This window comes from Felis catus, chromosome D2, assembly GCF_018350175.1.
Source record: "Felis catus isolate Fca126 chromosome D2, F.catus_Fca126_mat1.0, whole genome shotgun sequence".
NCBI lineage: Eukaryota > Metazoa > Chordata > Mammalia > Carnivora > Felidae > Felis > Felis catus.
This window is the reverse complement of record NC_058378.1, coordinates 53,601,524-53,620,902: the sequence shown is the minus strand read 5'-3', so window position 1 is coordinate 53,620,902 and position 19,379 is coordinate 53,601,524. Positions and strand designations below refer to the sequence as shown.

The 19,379-nt window shown below is 49.2% G+C and overlaps 1 protein-coding gene across 2 annotated transcripts; it reads right to left on the bottom strand.

The window, feature by feature from the left end:
• Window positions 1–809: 809 nt before the first annotated feature.
• Window positions 810–19,304, bottom strand: FFAR4 (free fatty acid receptor 4). 2 transcript variants are annotated; one of them, XM_045039842.1, is made up of 3 exons: window positions 18,760–19,304; window positions 10,485–10,613; window positions 810–1,487 (listed from the first exon to the last, which is right to left on the bottom strand). In XM_045039842.1, exons 1-3 carry the CDS (start codon window positions 19,168–19,170, stop codon window positions 1,098–1,100), a joined length of 930 nt encoding a protein of 309 aa, XP_044895777.1. In that variant the 5' UTR covers window positions 19,171–19,304; the 3' UTR covers window positions 810–1,097.
• Between the last annotated feature and the right edge of the window lie 75 nt (window positions 19,305–19,379).

Genomic DNA, 19,379 nt, shown 5'->3' with positions numbered 1-19,379 from the left:
CCTGAGCTGATGTTGGACGCTTAACCGACTGAGCCACCCGGGTGCCCCATCACTGTCCTATTTTCTTCATGATGTGAATCCACTCTATAATGCTATATTATTTACTGATTTCTGTTTAGTGCTTCTCCCCCAAAATAGAAGGTAAGTAAGCCCCATAAGGGCATGATCCATGGCTGTCTGGTTCACCGCTGTGTTCCCAGCACCAAGAACACTGGCCACACCATGGGCTTAAGAGGCACCTGACAGGTGGATCCATGGAGGGAATCACTTAGGCTCTCACTCTCAATGTTTTGAGTCATTCTATCTCTTCTCTGATTCCATAACATGGCTTCCCCTAAAGAGGCACATGGCATTTCTTACAAGTGAAAAACTAAAGTCACTTTAATTTTTTTGAATTTCTTTGGAAATTCCTCAAGTTTTGTTGACATTATTGAATAGTCTTGAGGCCTCGCAAGTCCAGGGTGGGGACCTACAGTGGCAATGAACCTTCAGGGAGAAACCTGAGTATTAGATCACTTTCAAGACTCACTCCAGGGGCGCCTGGGTGGCGCAGTCGGTTAAGCGTCCGACTTCAGCCAGGTCACGATCTCGCGGTCCGTGAGTTCAAGCCCCGCGTCAGGCTCTGGGCTGATAGCTCGGAGCCTGGAGCCTGTTTCCGATTCTGTGTCTCCCTCTCTCTCTGCCCCTCCCCCGTTCATGCTCTGTCTCTCTCTGTCCCAAAAATAAATAAACGTTGAAAAAAAAATTAAAAAAAAAAAAGACTCACTCCAGAAACCAGCATGGTGTGGCTTTATATGTAAGAGATGTGATTGCTGAACAGCTATAAATAAAAATTTATTAAACTCAATCATATTACAAACACACTGGAAAAAGTTCATATTTAAAGGGAGCCCATAACAAATCCTTTTATGAAGGGTAAAATTGTCATACTGAATGATCACCCCTTAATTTACTGGTGCTATAAATGTGTATTTGCATAGGTTACATTTTCTTAAAGTAGGCTACAGTGATGTGATGGTCCTGGAAATAAACTCCCTTTGAAAGCGTATCCTAGCTTTCCAGAGGGTGATAAACTCTGCCTATAGAGAAAAATTTAATTAGTTGGAAATAACGGACAGATCATTTCTTCTGACAGATGTATCTGTAAACATGGCTCCCTTTTCTGGGTAGAAGAAGCAATGGAAAATTTTCCTCCATTCATTCCTAAACAGTGACATGTTATAGAGAATGGGGTTCAGGGCTGAGTTGGCAAACGTGAAGGCCACCACCCAGAAGAAGAGGGATGGCCAGATGACCAGGTCCTGCTTGAAATTCTGGATCAAGATGAGGAGGATGGTGATGATGATGGGGCTCCACATAATGAAGAAGGAGATCATGAGCAGGAAGAGGGTACGGAAGAGCCGGAAGTCCTGCTGGGACACGCGGATATGGTGGCTCTCCGAGGAAGCCAGGTTCACCGTGAGCCTTTTCCTTGATGCCTTTGTGATCTGCAGGAACACAAAACAAAGCCAGAGCCACAATTTACTGCAGGATGTAGGGGGTTTGGGCTGAGGAGGAACAGAGCATCTAGGAGTTGGAATCTGCCGGCCCTGCTGTCCTGGGGCAACTTTGGAACTTTGTGTGGAGAGGGCCGGTCTCAGCGGCCTCGCAACTGCCCATACTTAGGATGCTCTGGGGAATAGGGCCCCTGGCTGGCCCCCTGGATATACGGCCCCCATCCGTATTGTAAATAGAGTTGATGCAGAGGAGTGGAAAGGCTGAACTGAATGGTCTAGAAGAGAAATATGTGAATGGAAGCACATTGCTATGGTCTGAATGCATCCCTCTAAATTCATATGGTGGAACTAACCCCCAAGGTTACGGTATTAGGAGGCAGGGCCTTTGGGAGGTCATCGGGTTATGGGGACAAAGCCTTCATGAATAGGGCCCTTAAGAGAGTCCCAAGACAGCTCCTTCAGTCCTTCCACCACGTGAAGACAGCAAGAAGCTGGCAGTCTGCAGCCAGAAGAGGGCTCTCATCAGAACCTGACTGGGCTGGCACCCCAGCCTTCAACTCCAGCCTCCACAAGTGTGACAAATAAACTCCTGTTGTTTTTAAGCCACCCAATCTGTGGTATTTTGTTATGGCAGCCCAAACAGACCAAGACACGCATTTCCCCTATCATTGCTTTTTTTGAAAGTGGTAAGTAAGTAACTGTATAAAAGCAGTATGTGTTCGGGGCACCTGGGTGGCTCAGTGGGTTGAGCGTCTGACTCTCGATTTCGACTCAGGTCATGATCTCGAGGTTTGTGAGATTGAGCCCCGCGTCGGGCTCTGCGCTGACAGTGCAGAGCCTGCTTGGGATTCTGTATCTCTCCTCGCCCCCCCCCCCAGCCCCTCCCCCACTCATTCTCACTCTCTCAAAATAAATAAACTAAAAAAAATTTTTTTATTTTTTATTTAAAAAAATTTTTTTAACATTTATTTATTTTTGAGACAGAGAGAGACAGAGCACGAACAGGGGAGGGGCAGAGAGAGAGGGAAACACAGAATCTGAAGCAGGCTCCAGGCTTCTGAGCCATCAGCACAGAGCCCGACGCAGGGCTCAAACTCACAAACCGTGAGATCATGACCTGAGCCGAAGTCGGATGCTTAACCAACCAAGCCACCCAGGCGCCCCCCTTTTTTTGTTTTAATTTTTTTTTAACGTTTATTTATTTTTGAGACAGAGACAGAGCATGAACAGGGGAGGGGCAGAGAGAGAGGGAGACACAGAATTGAAACAGTAAAAAAATTTTTTTAAATAATAAACAAAATTGAAAAGCAGGTGGTGTTCAAGGTATAAACTCAAGCAATATGATGCTGAAGGAGAGCAAATTAAAAATATAAGCAAGGCTTCTAGCTTCCTGGACCATCCATGTTCATTCCCTGGAAGGAACCCGTGACCAGTGTCCTGTCTGTCCTTATGGGAACGCTCTCCCATCACACACATGCCTAGCAATGGGAACACAGACGTCTGCACTGTTGCTTTGCCCACAAATGGGACCATGCCATGCAGCCCACTCTTAACCCTTCTTCCTTCCGCTCAGCAGCAGGCCCTGGTGCTCATTCCATATAAGCCCAGACAGAAGGCACCTCATCCTCGTTATCTGGCAAGTGGCTGCATAGATTCCACACTGTGGCTGCACCAGGATTTATCCAGGCCCCTATGGATAGATATTTTACTTATTAGCCTTTTTGGGCGGGGGGAGGCGAGGGCCCTGGTTTAAGTGGCAGTCCACACACACTTGTCCCTTTCTCCTCCCCTCCAGGTTGTTGGGTGGCAGAGAGGGCAGTGGGAGATGGCGTGAGGGTATGGCCAGTCTGGGCAGACAGGGAGAACTGAACCCCCACATCTGGTTCCTCTCCTTCCACAAGAGCAACTGAAATGGATTCTAGTCTTGCCACAGGCCGCTGAGGTGGGGCCATGGAAGGCAGCCGAGACTGGAGGCTGCTCATCTGCCAGGCCACCTGCTGCCGGGAGCCAGCCTGAAAGCGAAGCTGCTCTGGAAAGGGCCCACAACGCCTGGCGTGCACGCCATTTGGAAATGAGTCCCTGATCAGTAGGATCTGTTGGCACCACCAGCTACGTGGAGACCAGAGGCCACGACCAACCAAAGGGGACGGTCACCTTATAGGGGGGACACATAAGGGATGACTCCATTAGCGGCCTCATCGTGTACACTGTCCACATTGCCCTGCCAAGAAGGATGGAGTCCCTCATACCGTGTCTTACACATATTTTTGAATGATGTTGATGTAAATTCATATTTATTAAGCACTGACTTTGTGCTAGGCTCTGTACATATCACTTGGCTTATCTCTCTACATTCTCCCAACAATTCTGGGACATAGGTACTTTGATGATCCCCATTTTACAGATGAGAAAACTGAGGCTCAGAGCGGCTGAGGAACTTTCCCACAAGTACCCAGCTAAGCAGTTGCAAAGCTGGGCTTCAAACTGGGCAGCCTGACTCCGGCCCATGCTCTTTTTTTTTTTTTTTTTTTAATTTTTTTTTAACGTTTATTTATTATTGAGAGACAGAGCATGAACAGGGGAGGGGCAGAGAGAGAGGGAGACACAGAATCGGAAGCAGGCTCCAGGCTCTGAGCTGTCAGCAGAGCCCGACGCGGGTCTCGAACTCACAAACTGCAAGATCATGACCAGAGACGAAGTCAGACACTTAACCGACTGAGCCACCCAGACGCTCCACTCCGTGCCATGCTTTAAACGAGTTTCTTCCTACCCTCTGCTAATCCCCACCAATGGAAATCCTTCTGCCTGGCCTATAACTCCATGCTCTGATGCCAGAAACTCTGAGAAGCCTTCCTAGTTCATCTCCCACAAGGCATCCTGCAGTACTTTGTCTCCAGCATTCACGTGGCCCTTGCCATGTGGACCATGTGGTAGGTGCTGAAGCGTCATTGTTACCTCAGCCACCAGACTGCAGGCTCCACGGGCAGCCCTGTGGCTTCTGTGGCCTGGGGCTCTAGCAAGTGCCTGACAGTGACTATGAACAAACAGACAGAGAAATGGACTGACTCATGGGTCGAGTGAATAAGTGGTCGGGTCTGTTTTTAGCACTGACTGATGCCACCGTTTCCTCTGCCCATGGTTCCCATGACTTTCAGGGCGTGAGAAGGAAAACGGGCTCATTATAATCCAATGTGGCTCCTTGCTGCTTCCCACCCCACGTTAGATGACAAGACTGGGTGACTTTTATCCAGGCTTTAAAATGTCTCTGTCATTGCACAGAATGCTTCATGTGTTTTAGGGGAAATGAAATGCTCAGCTAACTTGAGGATTAACTTTAATCCTTAAAACAAGCCTAGGGGGCAGGTCCTGTCATTACCCGACTTTGGGTATGCAAGATGAAGGCTCTGAGAGGTGAAGGAACACACTCAAGGCCTCATGGTCAAGGTGGAGGAGAAGTGTCCCTCTGGGGAGGCATCTGAGCTCTTCATCATGGGGCTACGGGGGAGCACAGTGCTCCCAGGAATGTGGTCCATGGCCACCTGTGTCAGAGTCACCAGGCGAGCACTTGGGACCACCGTCAGATACTCACTTTTGTGGGTCTGAGTGGGCCCAGAAAGCTGTACTTCTCACAAACTCTGAGTGATCTTTGCTGACTGAAGTATGGGAACCACTTATACAGGACAGCAGATTTGGAATTGCCCCACAGTTCTTCATAAAGAGTCACCTTTTAAACAGTCCTTTTGAGATGGTCCTGAGGGAACCTTCTCTCTATCTCACACCTCTGCCACTCCAGGCCACCACACCACGGTGCTGACAGGTGGGTGCAGGGGGAGGTGGTTCCTCACTGACATGCTCAGGACCTGGGAGTTGGCTCTCCTTGGGGTGCTGCTTGGTCAATCAGCAACACACAGATTGAATCTTCAGACAACAGACTCCATCTTTCTAGAGGGCCCACCTCCTTCTCCATCACTGGCAAGCAGGCCCCAAACCTGGGGAATGAGGGCCAGGCATGGAGAAGGGGCTGAATGTTCATTACCTAACACCTTGGTGCTTAGCTAAAACAGAGTTCATTTCTCAGTTGAGCCCTGAGATGCATGAAAGTTTTCCAACTTCAAGCAGTACCCTCATTCTCTCATGCGGCAAATATTTATTGAGCCCCTACCATGTTGTGCCGAGTACTCTCATAGGTGCTGGATATACAGCCGGAAAGAAGGGAGCCCTGCCCCACCCCTGCCCGCTCTCCCATCCTAGTGTGTACCTGGAGAACGAGGAGGGGAACAAGAAAGGGTAGAAGCATCTCCTCTTGCCATGGCAGTGGTTGCTGGGTGACAATGTAAACCAAGCCCCAGAAGCCAGCATTGCCAGCCTGATTGAAATCACTTGGGAGTGACTGGGGGACTATTACCCTGGGAAACTATTGATTGGAAAAAGCCGCTGGAGATGTATAGCACGCTTGAGTCATGAGGAAAGAGGAAGCAGGGAAGGCAGAACCGTGGATAAGGCCACTGCCCTGAGCACGTGAGGCAGCTTTGGAAGGGAAGCGCCCAGGTGAAGCCTGCTCTCCAGTCCTTGCCCAGGGCAGAGCCAGCAACCCCGGCAGGGACTTTAGAGCAGTGTTTCCCGAAGGAGACCCATAGAGCACCAGTGCAAAGAGATGCTCTGTGGGGAGAAAGGGGTCTGTGGTCAGATTTAGTGGTGCTGCCTCCTCTATTCCTGGGTTGGAGACTCTCAAAGAACATTAGCCTGAGGCCTCCCAGACGTCCTGCTGCAAAGACACCTATTTAACATTGACTCATTGGTGGTTCCTAAACTCATTTGATCACGGACCCCTTTTTGATATCTAACAGCCCATGGAGACCTAGAGAGTGCTTTAGGGGAGATGCTGCTTTAGAGGAATAAAAGATCGGGGTGATTTCAAAGAGGCACTTCTCACGCCTATAGATGGAAACTGAAGCAGAGACAGTACCGACAGGTAAGAGGTAGACCTGGTGGGAAAGGGTTGGCGGAGGCAGTTATGTGTCTTATGGTTTCTGATGATTTGTTAGTTGGGTCTCTGTGAAAACAGCTGATTAACGCTGATGGTCAATTCATTTTACAGAGTTACGCTCATAACAGAAAAATTTCAGCTGGGAAGCTGATCCAGTGTCTCTGAGTTACGAGTATCATAACGAGTATGAGCTCGTGGGGTGGAAAGTTCTTTTTTAAAGGGCTTATATTTGCATTAACATGATTTTCAAAATCACAACATTACATAGCTTTCAAATTCAATTCTAGCAGCCTGTCCAAAATATTATCATATCTACACTCTCATTTTACTGTGTTAAACAACCCACTGAGGCCTGTCGACCTCCAGACAAAACTGAGGCCCGCAGTAGTTAAATGACTTGCCTGTGTTAAAGTCACACAGGAATAAAGCTTGGACTAGAAGCTAGGTCTTAGGACTTTTTGTTGAGTGGTTTCCCCACTGTGCGAAAGGAGAAGGTAGAGTTGGCCGTTTCACTGTGTTCCAAAGTTTGTCTTACTCATTCAGTGAGTGTTTGCTGAGTATCCACAATGAATAAGCCAGGCTCTGTGCTAGGCATGGAGCCATAGCAGTAAACATAAGAAAGTCTCGGCCCTCATGGAGACTGCATTCTAGTGTGCAAAACAGATGCTTTACAAATAAATACACATAAATGGAATATGACAGGCATGGTAAGTGTACAGAAGAGAAATATATCAGGGTAATGAGGGACTAGAGAATGATGAGAAGGCACTCTGGGGAAGAGCCTTCTGAGCAGAGACCTAAATGGAGTGGGGGAGAGGCCCACACAGAAATTGGGGGAATGGAGATCTGGGAGAGGAAATCACAGGTGCAAAGGCCCTGAGGCAGCTGTGTGTCGGCATGTGTGAGGAGTAGCCGCCAAGATGGACACAAGAGAGAGTGAGAAGATGATGTGAGAGGGCAGGCAGGGGCCAGATCACACAGGGCATCAAGGTGTGGGCTTTGAGTTTTGCTCCACACATGAGGGAAGTGATGGGGTCTAAATGGAATCTTCGAGTCACTACTGAGAGCACTGTTTCATAACGGTGAGTCATGATAGATATTCTCTTTCACCCAGGAGCTGTCCTGGGGTCTGTGACGGGAGGAACTGAAGGCTGGCCATGGGTTTATATCAAAGTGTCTGGAAAGTGATGAACAGGAATCTAAAGGCTGATGGATATGAGGACCCCTCCCCAACTCATCAGGGCTCTTGGGGTCTCCCGGAATGTTTCCGTGTGGGCCCTGGCCTGAGAAAAAGATGGAAGAGGGTGGGAAAACCTTTCCATGGAATAAGTCAATCCTCCCTCAGAAGGCAGCTGAGTCATCTCAGGTGAAGTGCAGGGGGGCAGACCGGAGCCCTCGTGGCCTGCAAGGAACTCGGGAGGGTGACCGCCCTGCCCTAGCGTCGGCTCCTAGCTCTTGCCACGCTCCAAATCTGGACTCTGCAGTTTATTCTCTCAAAAAAATCTCAGGGGTACCTTTTCCCAGCATGCTCTGAGGGTAGGGTCAGAGGAACAGCCATGCCTAACAAATAACAACAGATGTAGTCTACTCACCCCCCGCTACAGGCAGGCACGGCTCTGTGAGTCCCCGGTAGTATTCCTGACATGTCTCCCAACAACCCTACACCGTCCGAGTTATCATCACCATTTTGCAGATGAGGGAGCAGAGGTCCAGAGAAAGTGAGTAACTTGCTAAAGGCCACACAACAAGGACTCAAAAGCCGGGTTACTGGAAGAGCCCTGTATGTCTCCATGTCTGCCTTTCCTAGCCCTCTCCTCTTCTCTCTTCTCCCCCTTATTCACTTAAGTCCGTGCAGTGTTCAATGGTTTGCCAAGAATTTTCACACTGAGTTCTAGCATCACTCTGTCCAGTGTACTAGAGGCTCACTGCATCGAGCAGCAGTCCTGTTGTCTGTCTCCCCTTCCCCTTCCTGTGTTGGAGCTCCTTCTGAATAGAAAAACGTGACCTGCTCACTCTTGACCAATCTCCACTCCCCACCAGCACTTTGCAGAGAGTAGATCCTCAACAAATGTCTGAGGAATTAAAGGGTTGGGACGCTGGGGCCAGACTGCCTGGGTTCAAATCCTGATACCACTGCTTATGAGCTATGTGATCTTGGGCAAGTTACTTAGCCTCTCTGCATTGGCTTCTTCATCTGTAATTCTTATTAGGATTAAATGAATTCATTCCTGACACATTTTAGATACTACACAAATATTTGTTAAATCATTTTTTAAAGGATTCATTTTAAATTTCTCTTCCTTATTCCCTCACTTCTTTTCTTTTAAGGTAATAATAGCTAACACTTATATAGCATTCACACATGCCAGGCCCCTACTGCAAGCACTTTACAGACCTTGGCTCCAGGCCTGAATCTGCCTCATACCCTTGAACAAGCCCCAGGCTGGATGTCACTAAAGTGGGTCACAAGTCAATCGGTGGGGAACAGTCTAGGGAATAGATTGGGGATCCATCTCCCACAGGACCCAGGATTAACAGACCCGGATAGAGGCTGGCCTGGTTCTGAGCAGCTAAGAAGGTTCTAGATCCTCAGCTACAAAGAAAAGGCCATAAAAAGTAGCCAGATAACAAGCAGGACCTACAGGGCCCCGCTTCGATAAAATTGTTTGCCAGATGACCTGTAACATGCAATAAAACCAAGATTCAACAACTGTAAGCCTTCAAGAGGACTCAAGGTTTTGCATGAAATCTTCTGAGATGAGCATAAACATATATGTACATGCTACTTGCCTGAGCCAGAGCCATACATGTGAGTGGGCCACCTCAGGAGGTGGGACACAGGCTGGCAGCGTCCTTTTTACGTCCCTGTACATACCTCCAAAGTAGACATTACTTCCTGGCTCAGCGCACTTTTGAAAAGCACCTTCCCTGGGAGTGTGGGGTAGCAATGGGAAGGTACCAGGAAGGGGCTTCTGGGAATATTCTGTTTCTCGGTCTGTTTCTGGAAGCTGCTTCTAGGAGTCAGCTGTGTACGCATGCTGGGGATGCTTTTCTGAATGTATATTATACTTCAATAAAAAGTTTTTAAAAGTGTACGTTCTCTATCACCGAATTGCTATCTGTGATGGGGTAACAATGGACTCAACCCAAAAGCCCATAAAGTGAATTATATCACATCTGTATGATGGAAGACCATGAAGCCATTAAAAAAAATGAGGCAGAGATATAAGAGCAAACATGGAAAGATATTCCAGGATAGTGTTAAGCCGATAAAGGAAATTACAGAGCAAAGAGTGTTATCTCAAATCTGAAACAAACAAACAAACATTGGGTTGACCCACGGTGAGTAGTTGGTATTCGACCATTTTATATGGTTTATCATACATATATAACATACATTCATTATACTCATGGCATAAAAATATGCATATAGGCACATCTATAAAAAAAGTAACCTGAAAAATATACTTTGAACTGTTAATGGGAGTAGATGTTTAGTTTCTGTATCACACATTTCTATATGTCTTTAATTTCTTTTAATTTTTTTTAAGTGTATTTATTTTGAGAGAGAGCACAAGCAGGGGAGGGGCAGAGAGAGAGGGGAGAGAGAGAATTCCAAGCAGGCTCTGCACTGTCAGCGCAGAGCCCTGATGCAGGGCTCAAACTCACAAACCGTGAGATCATGACCCGAGCCAAAATCAAGAGTCAGATGCTTAACTGACTGAGCCCCTCAGACATCCCTTTAGTTTAATTTTTTATAATGAGCTTTGTATTACTTTAGTGATCAGCAAAATTAATAATAATAACAATCACAAAGATATAACTTTAAAAAAATATTACATTCTCACTCCTTGGTGTTGCAGAGGGGGTAGACCTGGGCAGCGAGCCAGGATTGGACCAGCGTGAACTCTGAGGTAACTTTGCCCTGGAAAGGCTAAGATTCCATCTGAAATACCCCCGGCTTCGGTGCAGTTCAGCTGTGGCCCTTGAAGCACACATACCTGTAAAATCTTGGAGTAGCTGATCACAATGAGCAATCCCGGCATCAAAAAGTTCAAAGTAACAAACGACACATCCCAGGAGATTTCTCCAGCGATGCTGGGCCAACTCAGTGTGCAAATCGGAATTTCCTGGTTACAAGAAGGAAGAAAACGTCAGTTAAGTGGTGGCTTCTTGTTTGGCTTGAGCTCAGTCCCAGTAGAAGGGTACCTAACCCTGTTACACTGTTGTGTCACCGTTACACAACCAGGTTGACAGGAACCCCCCGCATCCTTTCCCCTGCCCACACAAACACCCCTACAGGCCCTCAGAATACCCGCAATTATTACTCCCGTTCTCCAGGAGACTCAGCTGGGTGTCAGGGTCCCATGCAGGTAACAGCTCAAGTTAGCTGCAGGCAGGACTCCAGGCCCAGTGCTCTTTCCCCTCCTGAACTGAGCTGCAAAGAGCCCTTGAGCCTTCTCTTCATTTTACAGGTGAGAACCTGAGCCCTGAAAGGCCACACAGACTGGAAGCGACACGCATATGAAAACAGGCAAGAGGTTCCGGTGCAGTCACACTGGGACTGCTGAAGGCACCAGAAACAACATTGAGGCACCGAGTGTTCATTTAGGGGAATGACGATGTCTAAAATGTGTCAAGCTTCATCAGAGAAGGCTGGGGCTTACTCCAAGACAATACTGGTGCCCAGACTTGGAAGCCAGTGTGTCTTGGAAAGCCTCCTGTGTCCCTCCTCCAGGGGAGCACGCTACAGTCCCGTACAATTCTCCATCATTCAAGATGTAAAACCACTGGAAAGGGGTGGAAAAGCATGCTTTGTGGCCTTTGCTGCTGTCAGTAGGCTGGGCTGAATTCAAACGTTTGACAGTAATTACACAACTTGAAGCATATAGGGACCTTCTTACATGGTTACTAGGAGCTGCTGGAATAATCCACTCCATCGATAGGTCAATGGTCTGCCTGTCTGTCTGTCTCTCCTCCCAAACAAACTCCTCATGCGTGCTTGACTGTAGGAACAGAACTTTAGAAAGCAAGTTGCCCTAAACACTTCTGGACGTGTAGAACAGACTTTTAAGAGCACATTTTGTGTACAAAGAGCACATTATTGACCTCTGGTGGACAAGGCATCTTAACCAATGGGGTAGTAGTATTTTTTTAATGTTTATTTGTTTATTTTGAGAGAGAGTGAGTGAGTGAGCAGGGGAGGAGTAGAGACAGGGAGAGACAGAAAATCCCAAGCAGGCTCTGAGCTGACAGCATGGGGCTTGATCTCATGAACCATGATATCATGACCTGAGCAGAAATTAAGAGTCAGACGCTTAACTGATTGCGCCACCCAGGCGCCCCAATGTAGTAGTATTACTTATAGCATCATTCATTTATTCATTCAGCCTATATTTATTGAATGCTACACTAAGTAAAGGCAAAGAACTTTCATCATGTATATCACAACTGAGTGGTCAAATTCAAAATGCAGCCAAATAGTCGCTTCTTTTCCTATTAACAGAAAATAGTAAGTCTGATATTCACTGAGCACTTATCTATGCCAGGAAACACTTTAAATACATTACCTCATTGAATGTTTGTAGCATCCGTATTGAAATGCATATTACTATTTTTCCCACTATACCGAGCAGAAAACTAAGGCTTAGAAACACCCTCCTAAAACAATAGTTTAAAGGTGTAGTACTTTTTAATCATAGAATATCTTCCCATGAGAGCTAAGTAGTTATAAAAGAAATCCAGAGACACACCAAGAAAACTCTAAGGCAAGTCAAGCAGGGAAGAATGCCCAAGGGCCCCCAACTCTTTCCAAAATCCTTCTCCAGAATGTCTACCAAAATCTCTCCAGGCTTAACATGATTTTGTAAAAGAATACGTAATGATAGAGCTGGGTGTTCTCCCTTCAACAGGGGCAAAAAACTAGATCCTCAAACGATCTGCTTTGCCCAGTGCTGTTGAAGAAAATGTGTAGGTGTGAATGAACAGATATACACCTACGCACGTGCACACACACACACACACACACACACACGCATATGCATAGAAAAAAGACTGGAAGGATACAGTCCAGAAAATTAAGTGTCTGTTTCCAGGTGGGACTCGAGTTATTTTTGTTCTTTCTAAATCTTCTAGAATGTGCCAAAAAAGGGTGATAAACGTTAATTTTTTTAAAAAATGATGATCAAACATGAAACCATGATAGTTTAGCAGACCTAACCAGCTACTTTTTCATTTCAAAAACAATGAACCCATCCCAATTTCATGACTCTGAGGAAGATGCTCTTTCACCTTTTGATTTGTAGCACTCACCCCAGGCCCAGAGTGTGATAAGGAAGTGAGATAAGAACTTTGCACAGCACCTCACACATGACCAAAGAGACAGTGTGGCTGGCCTGTGTGGACTGAATCATTTATATGCTCTTTAGAAAGCTTTATATGGTACCATTGTTTACGCGCAGAGTTTATTCTCATTAAGAAATTTAACAGCAGGCGCCAGGCCCAAAGTCAGTGAGCTGGCTTGGTATTATAATTGCGTTTTTGTGGGAAAATCCATCTGACTTACGTTATTTTGATTCTAGGTATTCTGACCCAGGCTGTGACTTAAGAGGGAGTGTGGCAGTGAGTCAACTCTGGACGGTGGAGACATGAGTCTTATAATATTCTCTGTACTTTTTCTGCACATTTTGGAAGTGTTTCCTGATTTTAAATAGGAAATTTGAAAACCAGACGTGCTAGGCCCATTTATGACTGAGCTACAGAAGCAGAGTGGCCGAGTCAACAACTGTCCTTTAATTGGTTTGTTCAATCACTCACTGACTCCAGCCACAGTGGCAGCCACAGTGAGGATGGGCAAGGTGAGGCCCCTGCCCTCGAGGAGGCTATGATGTGCTTAAGGAGAGAGAGAAGGGCTAAGAAACTTCAATACAGGGCAGCGAGCTGGCAATGCCCAGAGCTACGGATGACAGGAGAGCACAGTCACCAGGGAGAGTGGCCTCCCGGAGGGGTTGTGTTCACTGTGCCCAGAGGCATGGGGCTTCAGTCAGGAGAATGGGGAGGCCGGAGCTTGGGACAGGACAGGAAGGGACAAAGTCAGGAGGCCATGTACAAAGGTGTTATGTGGTTAAGTGTGACTTGTATCCCCATCCCAACCTCTACCTCTCCCTGGCAATCTCATCCATTGCCATGGCTTCGTTTCCAAGTTGCAGCCGCTTTTTCCAGCCCTGTCTTGTTCTGTCTTCAAAACAGGTCCCAGCGTCCTGAGGACATCTCTGAAGGATACCTCACAGGTATGACAAGGCTCCAATGTCCCACCCCAGAAGGCTCCACCTCCTGCCGTCACTGACTGGGGGCCTGGAGAAGCCATTCCCAATGCTGCCAGCAACCTGAGTACGGGCCTTCTGCCTTCTCCTCCCTACCTTCTGCCTTCACAGATACCCAGTGGACCCACGTATTTTATTCTCACCGGCCCACCCTTCCCGGACCTGGTCCATCTCTCACCTTGGAAGTCCAAACTCTCTAAAGGGCCACAGCTGGCCCTTCTCCAGCTGGCCTCCACCAACCCTTCCGGCACCATGTCTTGCCAACCTGTGGACTATTTCCTCTGCTTGTAATGTCCCTCCGGTTCCCCACGTCCTTGTCTGGCTAACTGCCTTTTGTCTTCACACACAGCTGAGACATCACCCATTCTCTTCTAAGAAGACCCCCGGTGGATGGGGGTATCTGTCTACAGGCACCGCTCCACGCTGCCCCCTCTCCACACTGGCTAACTTATTTGCAGACGCCACCTGATTCCAGCTGTTCCCCGTCATCCTTCTGTAATGACGCTTCTTGGAGTACCGTCGAGGATCCCTTTGTAAATCATTCTCCCTGTTCCACCTCTTCAAACAAAATGGGAGACTTTGAGATCACTTGAAGGAACTGGGAATCCTAGTGGATATGTCCTTGTCTCTCCACTTCCCAGCCAGAAAAGAAAGAATATATCAGTGCAAGAGATGAACTTTCTTATATCTTAAAGGATCCTCTACTACTAACAAAGGCAAGCAAATTGCATTGATCTCCTCAGCTGGTTTGCACTCAGCAGAGACACCGTGACATGATTGGCCTGGTGTTAAAATGGGGCAGGGCAGAGCATTAGGACCAAGGGCTTCCAAGGAAATGTGAACTTGTAGGAAATGGCACAGGAGTGGGGTGGGGGGAGGTGGAGGGGGGACACAGAGCCAGGCTAAATTCTGGTTCCATCCCTTGCCTGCTCTGGGACTTTAGGCATTTTCCCCTTTGGAGGATGAACAAATAAACACCTGTTTGTAGGATTTCTGTAAGAACCAAACTGTGCGAGGATCCGAGACCGTCTGCATTCTCATTACCTGCACCTCCTGGAACAGGACAGTGTCCCGGTCACATGACTCATGATGAGGGCAGGGGGCACGGGTGCTCAGTAAATGTTTGTACAATGAATGGGCAGCACATTCTGGCCGGGGTGCACGGTCCCCCCCAACCTGCCATTGAGGCCGGCGCCCCGCCGGGGCCACAGCATACACAGGCAGGAATCCCACTGGACCAGGCTGAGGTGACCTGGCTGAGATGTCTGTGTTGCCAGGATGTGCCCACCCCCTTAAAGCGGCAGCCTATTATCTTACTGCACTCAGAAGAATTACACTATTTGAAGAATGTTTGAAATATTTATAACCAAAGATAAGGAAACTAATAATAGCTGGCAATTCTTGAGTGCTTAACTGTGTATGTGCCAGGTGGTGGCCCATTTACCGAACATTAGTCCCCATGGCAATCCTGTTAGACTGTTATCACGCCCATTCTGCAAATGGGGAAAGGAAGGTATAGAGACGTGGGACCGCTTGCCTCTGGCACACAGCTCCTAAAGGGCTGACATTGGAATTCAGACTCAGAACGTCGGACTCCAAAGCGCACGCACGCTCCTAATACCGAATTATCTAGCGTTTTCAGCGTGCCTATTATTTCATCATCCCTTCAGGGAAGGGTTAGAGAGCCTGGTCACCCTGGATTGTGGGCACCCGCTGCCCAAATGGACAAAGGTACTCATGTTCCTGTTTTGGGGAGGAGGAGGGGTGCTCAGAATAGCAGAAAGCTCTGAGACGTACTGTTTCCCTGGCCAGCGCTCCTTGAGAGGAGGCAGCCAGTATGTGCTTGGGGTTACTTAGTTTCCTCGGTCGGTGGTTTGGGTAGGAAAGTGTCTCCCATCCAAAACCTCCATATTTAGTGTCCAAGTGGGAAGGGGCAAGCAGAATCTAGACAGGAAGCTGGGAATAGAGGATTGAGAAAACAAGCTTTTGCTAATTTTAAATGTGAGACTCCATTCAGTCTAGCCTAGATCCTTCTCTCTTTTTTAAAATGGCCACACTCCGCCCCCACCCCCATTTCTTATTCTTTCCAACTGATTTTTTCAACCCTTCATCCTCAGTTTGTTCACCTATAAAATGAGTTGTTTCGTACGTGCTCAGGTCACAGCCCTTGAGGGACAGGGGAGTTTTTCTGTTCCTTGGCTTACTGGCAGGTGCATGTGGTGGGGGTGCGGGTGGGGCAAAGACAAAGAGGATGGAGAGCTGGAAAGGACCATGCTGGTTTTTCATTCCAAGCTCCCTGACCCCACTTCTACTAATGTCAGGGAAGAGGGCTCCTGCGGCCGACTCACCTGGCCCCCAGTCTTCTCTGGTGCTCTCCCAGTGGTTTTGTCCAATCCCTCTCCCTCTCTTATGATTAAGGAGGTGTTTCTGCATTAATACAAGAGGGGTCTGTGTGCTCAGCCCCAAAGGAGATGGAGTGAAAGCCACCACAACACGAGTCTCCATGGAAGCACTTTGCAGCACAGCTCTGGTCATCCCGGAAGTGCCGGAGAGGGCTCTGACCAGAGGTACCTTCCACCAGAGGTACAACTACACAGTGACCAAACAGGGAGGATCCCTCCATCTGAGCGAAGGCCTTCTGGCTCAACAACCACCTGTGTCCATGTAGGCAAGCAGTTACAGTCTGGGCTTTTGGCTGGGAAGGGACAAGAACCTCACTTTTTTAGTGCTATTTGCCAGTTAAGTATAAGTGTACCTGAAGCAATTGTAAAAGGGAAGGGCATAAGGCATATGTCTGGAACATGAGATACCCGTAAGATATATTCAATTTGATCTTTAATTTCCTGAGTGTCATTTTGTCTGTAAGAAGAAAATGGGGAGAAGTCCCTCAAGATCTGTGAAAATACAGAAACACTGTGACTCAGTGAGAGAATAACTTAAAAAAAAAATCCAAAGATTGAGGGCAGAACCTTAGCCTCCAGCTGATCCAGTGGATCTGGGGTGAGCCTGGCCTTCCACTTATTCTAGAAGCATCTAAGTGACCCACCCTGATTCTCAGGTATAGCTGGGTTGAGGAGGACAGGGCTGCCCACTAAGTTAGGGTCCTTGGCCCACCACACCAAAGACACCCCACCAACTCAGCCGATCCCAGCTATCCTGGCCCCCACTTGAGGGGTATGGCCACAGGCTTACATGTTCTTTGATGAAGTGCCATGGGCCTGACATGGTTCCTGCCTATTAGTCATTCAAGGCCTTAAAACAAAACAATCAAATAAAAAGCTCACAATGTATCCCATGCAAAAAACAAACTATTAGGAAAGAGACTTGTAGATTTCATCTGTGTGGAAAAACAAAAAATAAAAAAGGATAGTGCTTATACAGGATGCAGACTTCTCCCCACACCCCACTAAGAGGAGTGTGTGAGAGACTGGTCTGGGGAAAGCCCCAGAGAAGCCCATCTCTGTGTCCATGCTCCAGAGGATACACCCAGCGGGACATCCCCTGGTGGGACTGTCCACTTCCATAGTGAGAAGCCTTCCCCCCGGTTACATCTCATCCCCGTGCCTTCCTACCTTCTCACTCCCTTCTGGTCACTGTGCAGGCCTCTCTTTGGGACTGTGGTTTGTGAGGGTTTTGCTCAGGCCAGAAACCCAGCAAGTTGTAGAGAAAGGGAGGGGGCGAAGAAACCAGCTTAGGGCAGACCCCGTGAGAGGCTGAGCCTGGAGCAGGACTCATCCCTTCCTTTACGGTGCACAGACCTATGTCCTCTCCCTGTCCCTCTCCATGAGGCGTAGAAAACCCAACACACTGGGATGACAGCCAGAACAGGCGGCCACTGTCCTACACCCGGCCCGCGCCCACGAGTCATGAGCTGAATCAAACTGCAACAGCGCAGTGGGGCAGCAACGCCGACAGACCTGGACCTCGATTCTGGACTGCGCACCTGGAGTCCCCCTCGAGCCAATGTCATGAACCGTCCCCAGAACCTTTGTCAGGTTGTGGACCCCCACTGAGATCCTAATGACGACTCTGGGCATACTACTCAGAATAAAGCTCTGGCAGCCTCTGGAACCTGCAGGACGTTTGGGGCGCCCAGGGTACTCTGAAGCCACCTGTCCCCCAAGGCTCCCAGGGCAAGGTCCTGCGGTCTAGTGTAATCCTTCTGTCTTGCAGTTGGAAAAGCTGAGGCCCTGGGAGAGCGAGTCACAACACCCCTGGTGGCAGCGTTGGGTCTGGGGTCCCTGGGTCTCCAATGCCCTTTCTCCCTGACTCTGGAAAGCAGGACACTTACCCAGCCTGTACTGAATCTGCCGTGCACGATCTCAACTGCAACTCGCACCAAGGATGACATACCCTGAGCAAGTCATTCCCCTGTGTGCCTCAGCTTCCCCATATGTAAAGTAGATGTGATAGCAAGAGTACCGTAGCACCCTGCCAGGAATCAGAATTCAACATACGGCAATGCGATTAGCCATTCCGGACCCTCGAAATTCCATCTGACTGGCCGCTAAGCTCTCCGTTATTTCACTGACCTCGAAATGAAGGGGCACTTTACAGGCATTTGGGGGACTCCACTTACAAGGTTTTGGAGGGCGTTTATGGGACCTACGTCGCTGCGGTGAAATTTAAGAGCTAAAACTTCAGAGCGCCGGGCATAGTGTCACAACTATTAAGCGCAACAAATGGCCTGTGATTGTTTTGTTACTGTTATTCATCGTCCCTGGTCGCCGTTTCCGTCGGACCCCCGCCTGCCGGCCCGCCCCAGACACCGGCGGGGCGCGCACCGCCCGGCGCTCACCTGGTCCCGACCGGAGAGCCGCTGCGGAACGACTTGAAAGAAGACGCAGAGGGGCAGCGCGGCCAGCGCCGAGTAGCCCCAGATGAGCGCCAGCAGCGCGGCCCTCGCCCGCCGCCCCAGGCCCCGCACGCCCCGCTGCAGGCGAACGATGCACACCATGCGCTCCAGGCTGACGGCCGCCAGCGTGAGGATGGTGACGCTGCCGCTCAAGCTCATCACGTAGAAGAGCAGGTGGCAGGCGACCGGGCCCAGCAGCCAGGCCTCAGTCCATCGCACAGCCAGCACGGGCGGGATGGCGCTGGTGAAGAGCAGGTCCGCGCAGAAAAGGTTGAGCACCAGGCAGGCGGTGGTGCCGCGGCGCCGTCGGCGCGCCACCAGCACCAAGGCGCACACGTTGCCCAACAGCGACACCGCGAAGATGAGCGCCAGCACGACCGTCTCCACAGCGGTCAGCACCAGCCGGTGGTCTCCCTTGACGTCGGAGAAGAATGGGAAGCGGGTGCGGTTGGCCCGCTCCAGGCTGCGCGGGGACCCAGTGCCCGCCGCCTGCGCGCACTCAGGGGACATGCCCTGCGCCCGGTGGCCCGCAGCCGTCTGCTAGCGCGCTCATCTGGGAGGCGACTGAGCGCCAAGGCGGGGAAAGAGGGAGGGAGGCGGTTGCGACATCTCCCCTCTGGCCCCCTCCCGCCGCAGGAGCGCCGGCGCTGGGCGTTGTGAGCTGAGCCTGGGGCGCGCGGGAACGAGGAAGTGCCAGGCGTCGCCGCTGGAAACACCCC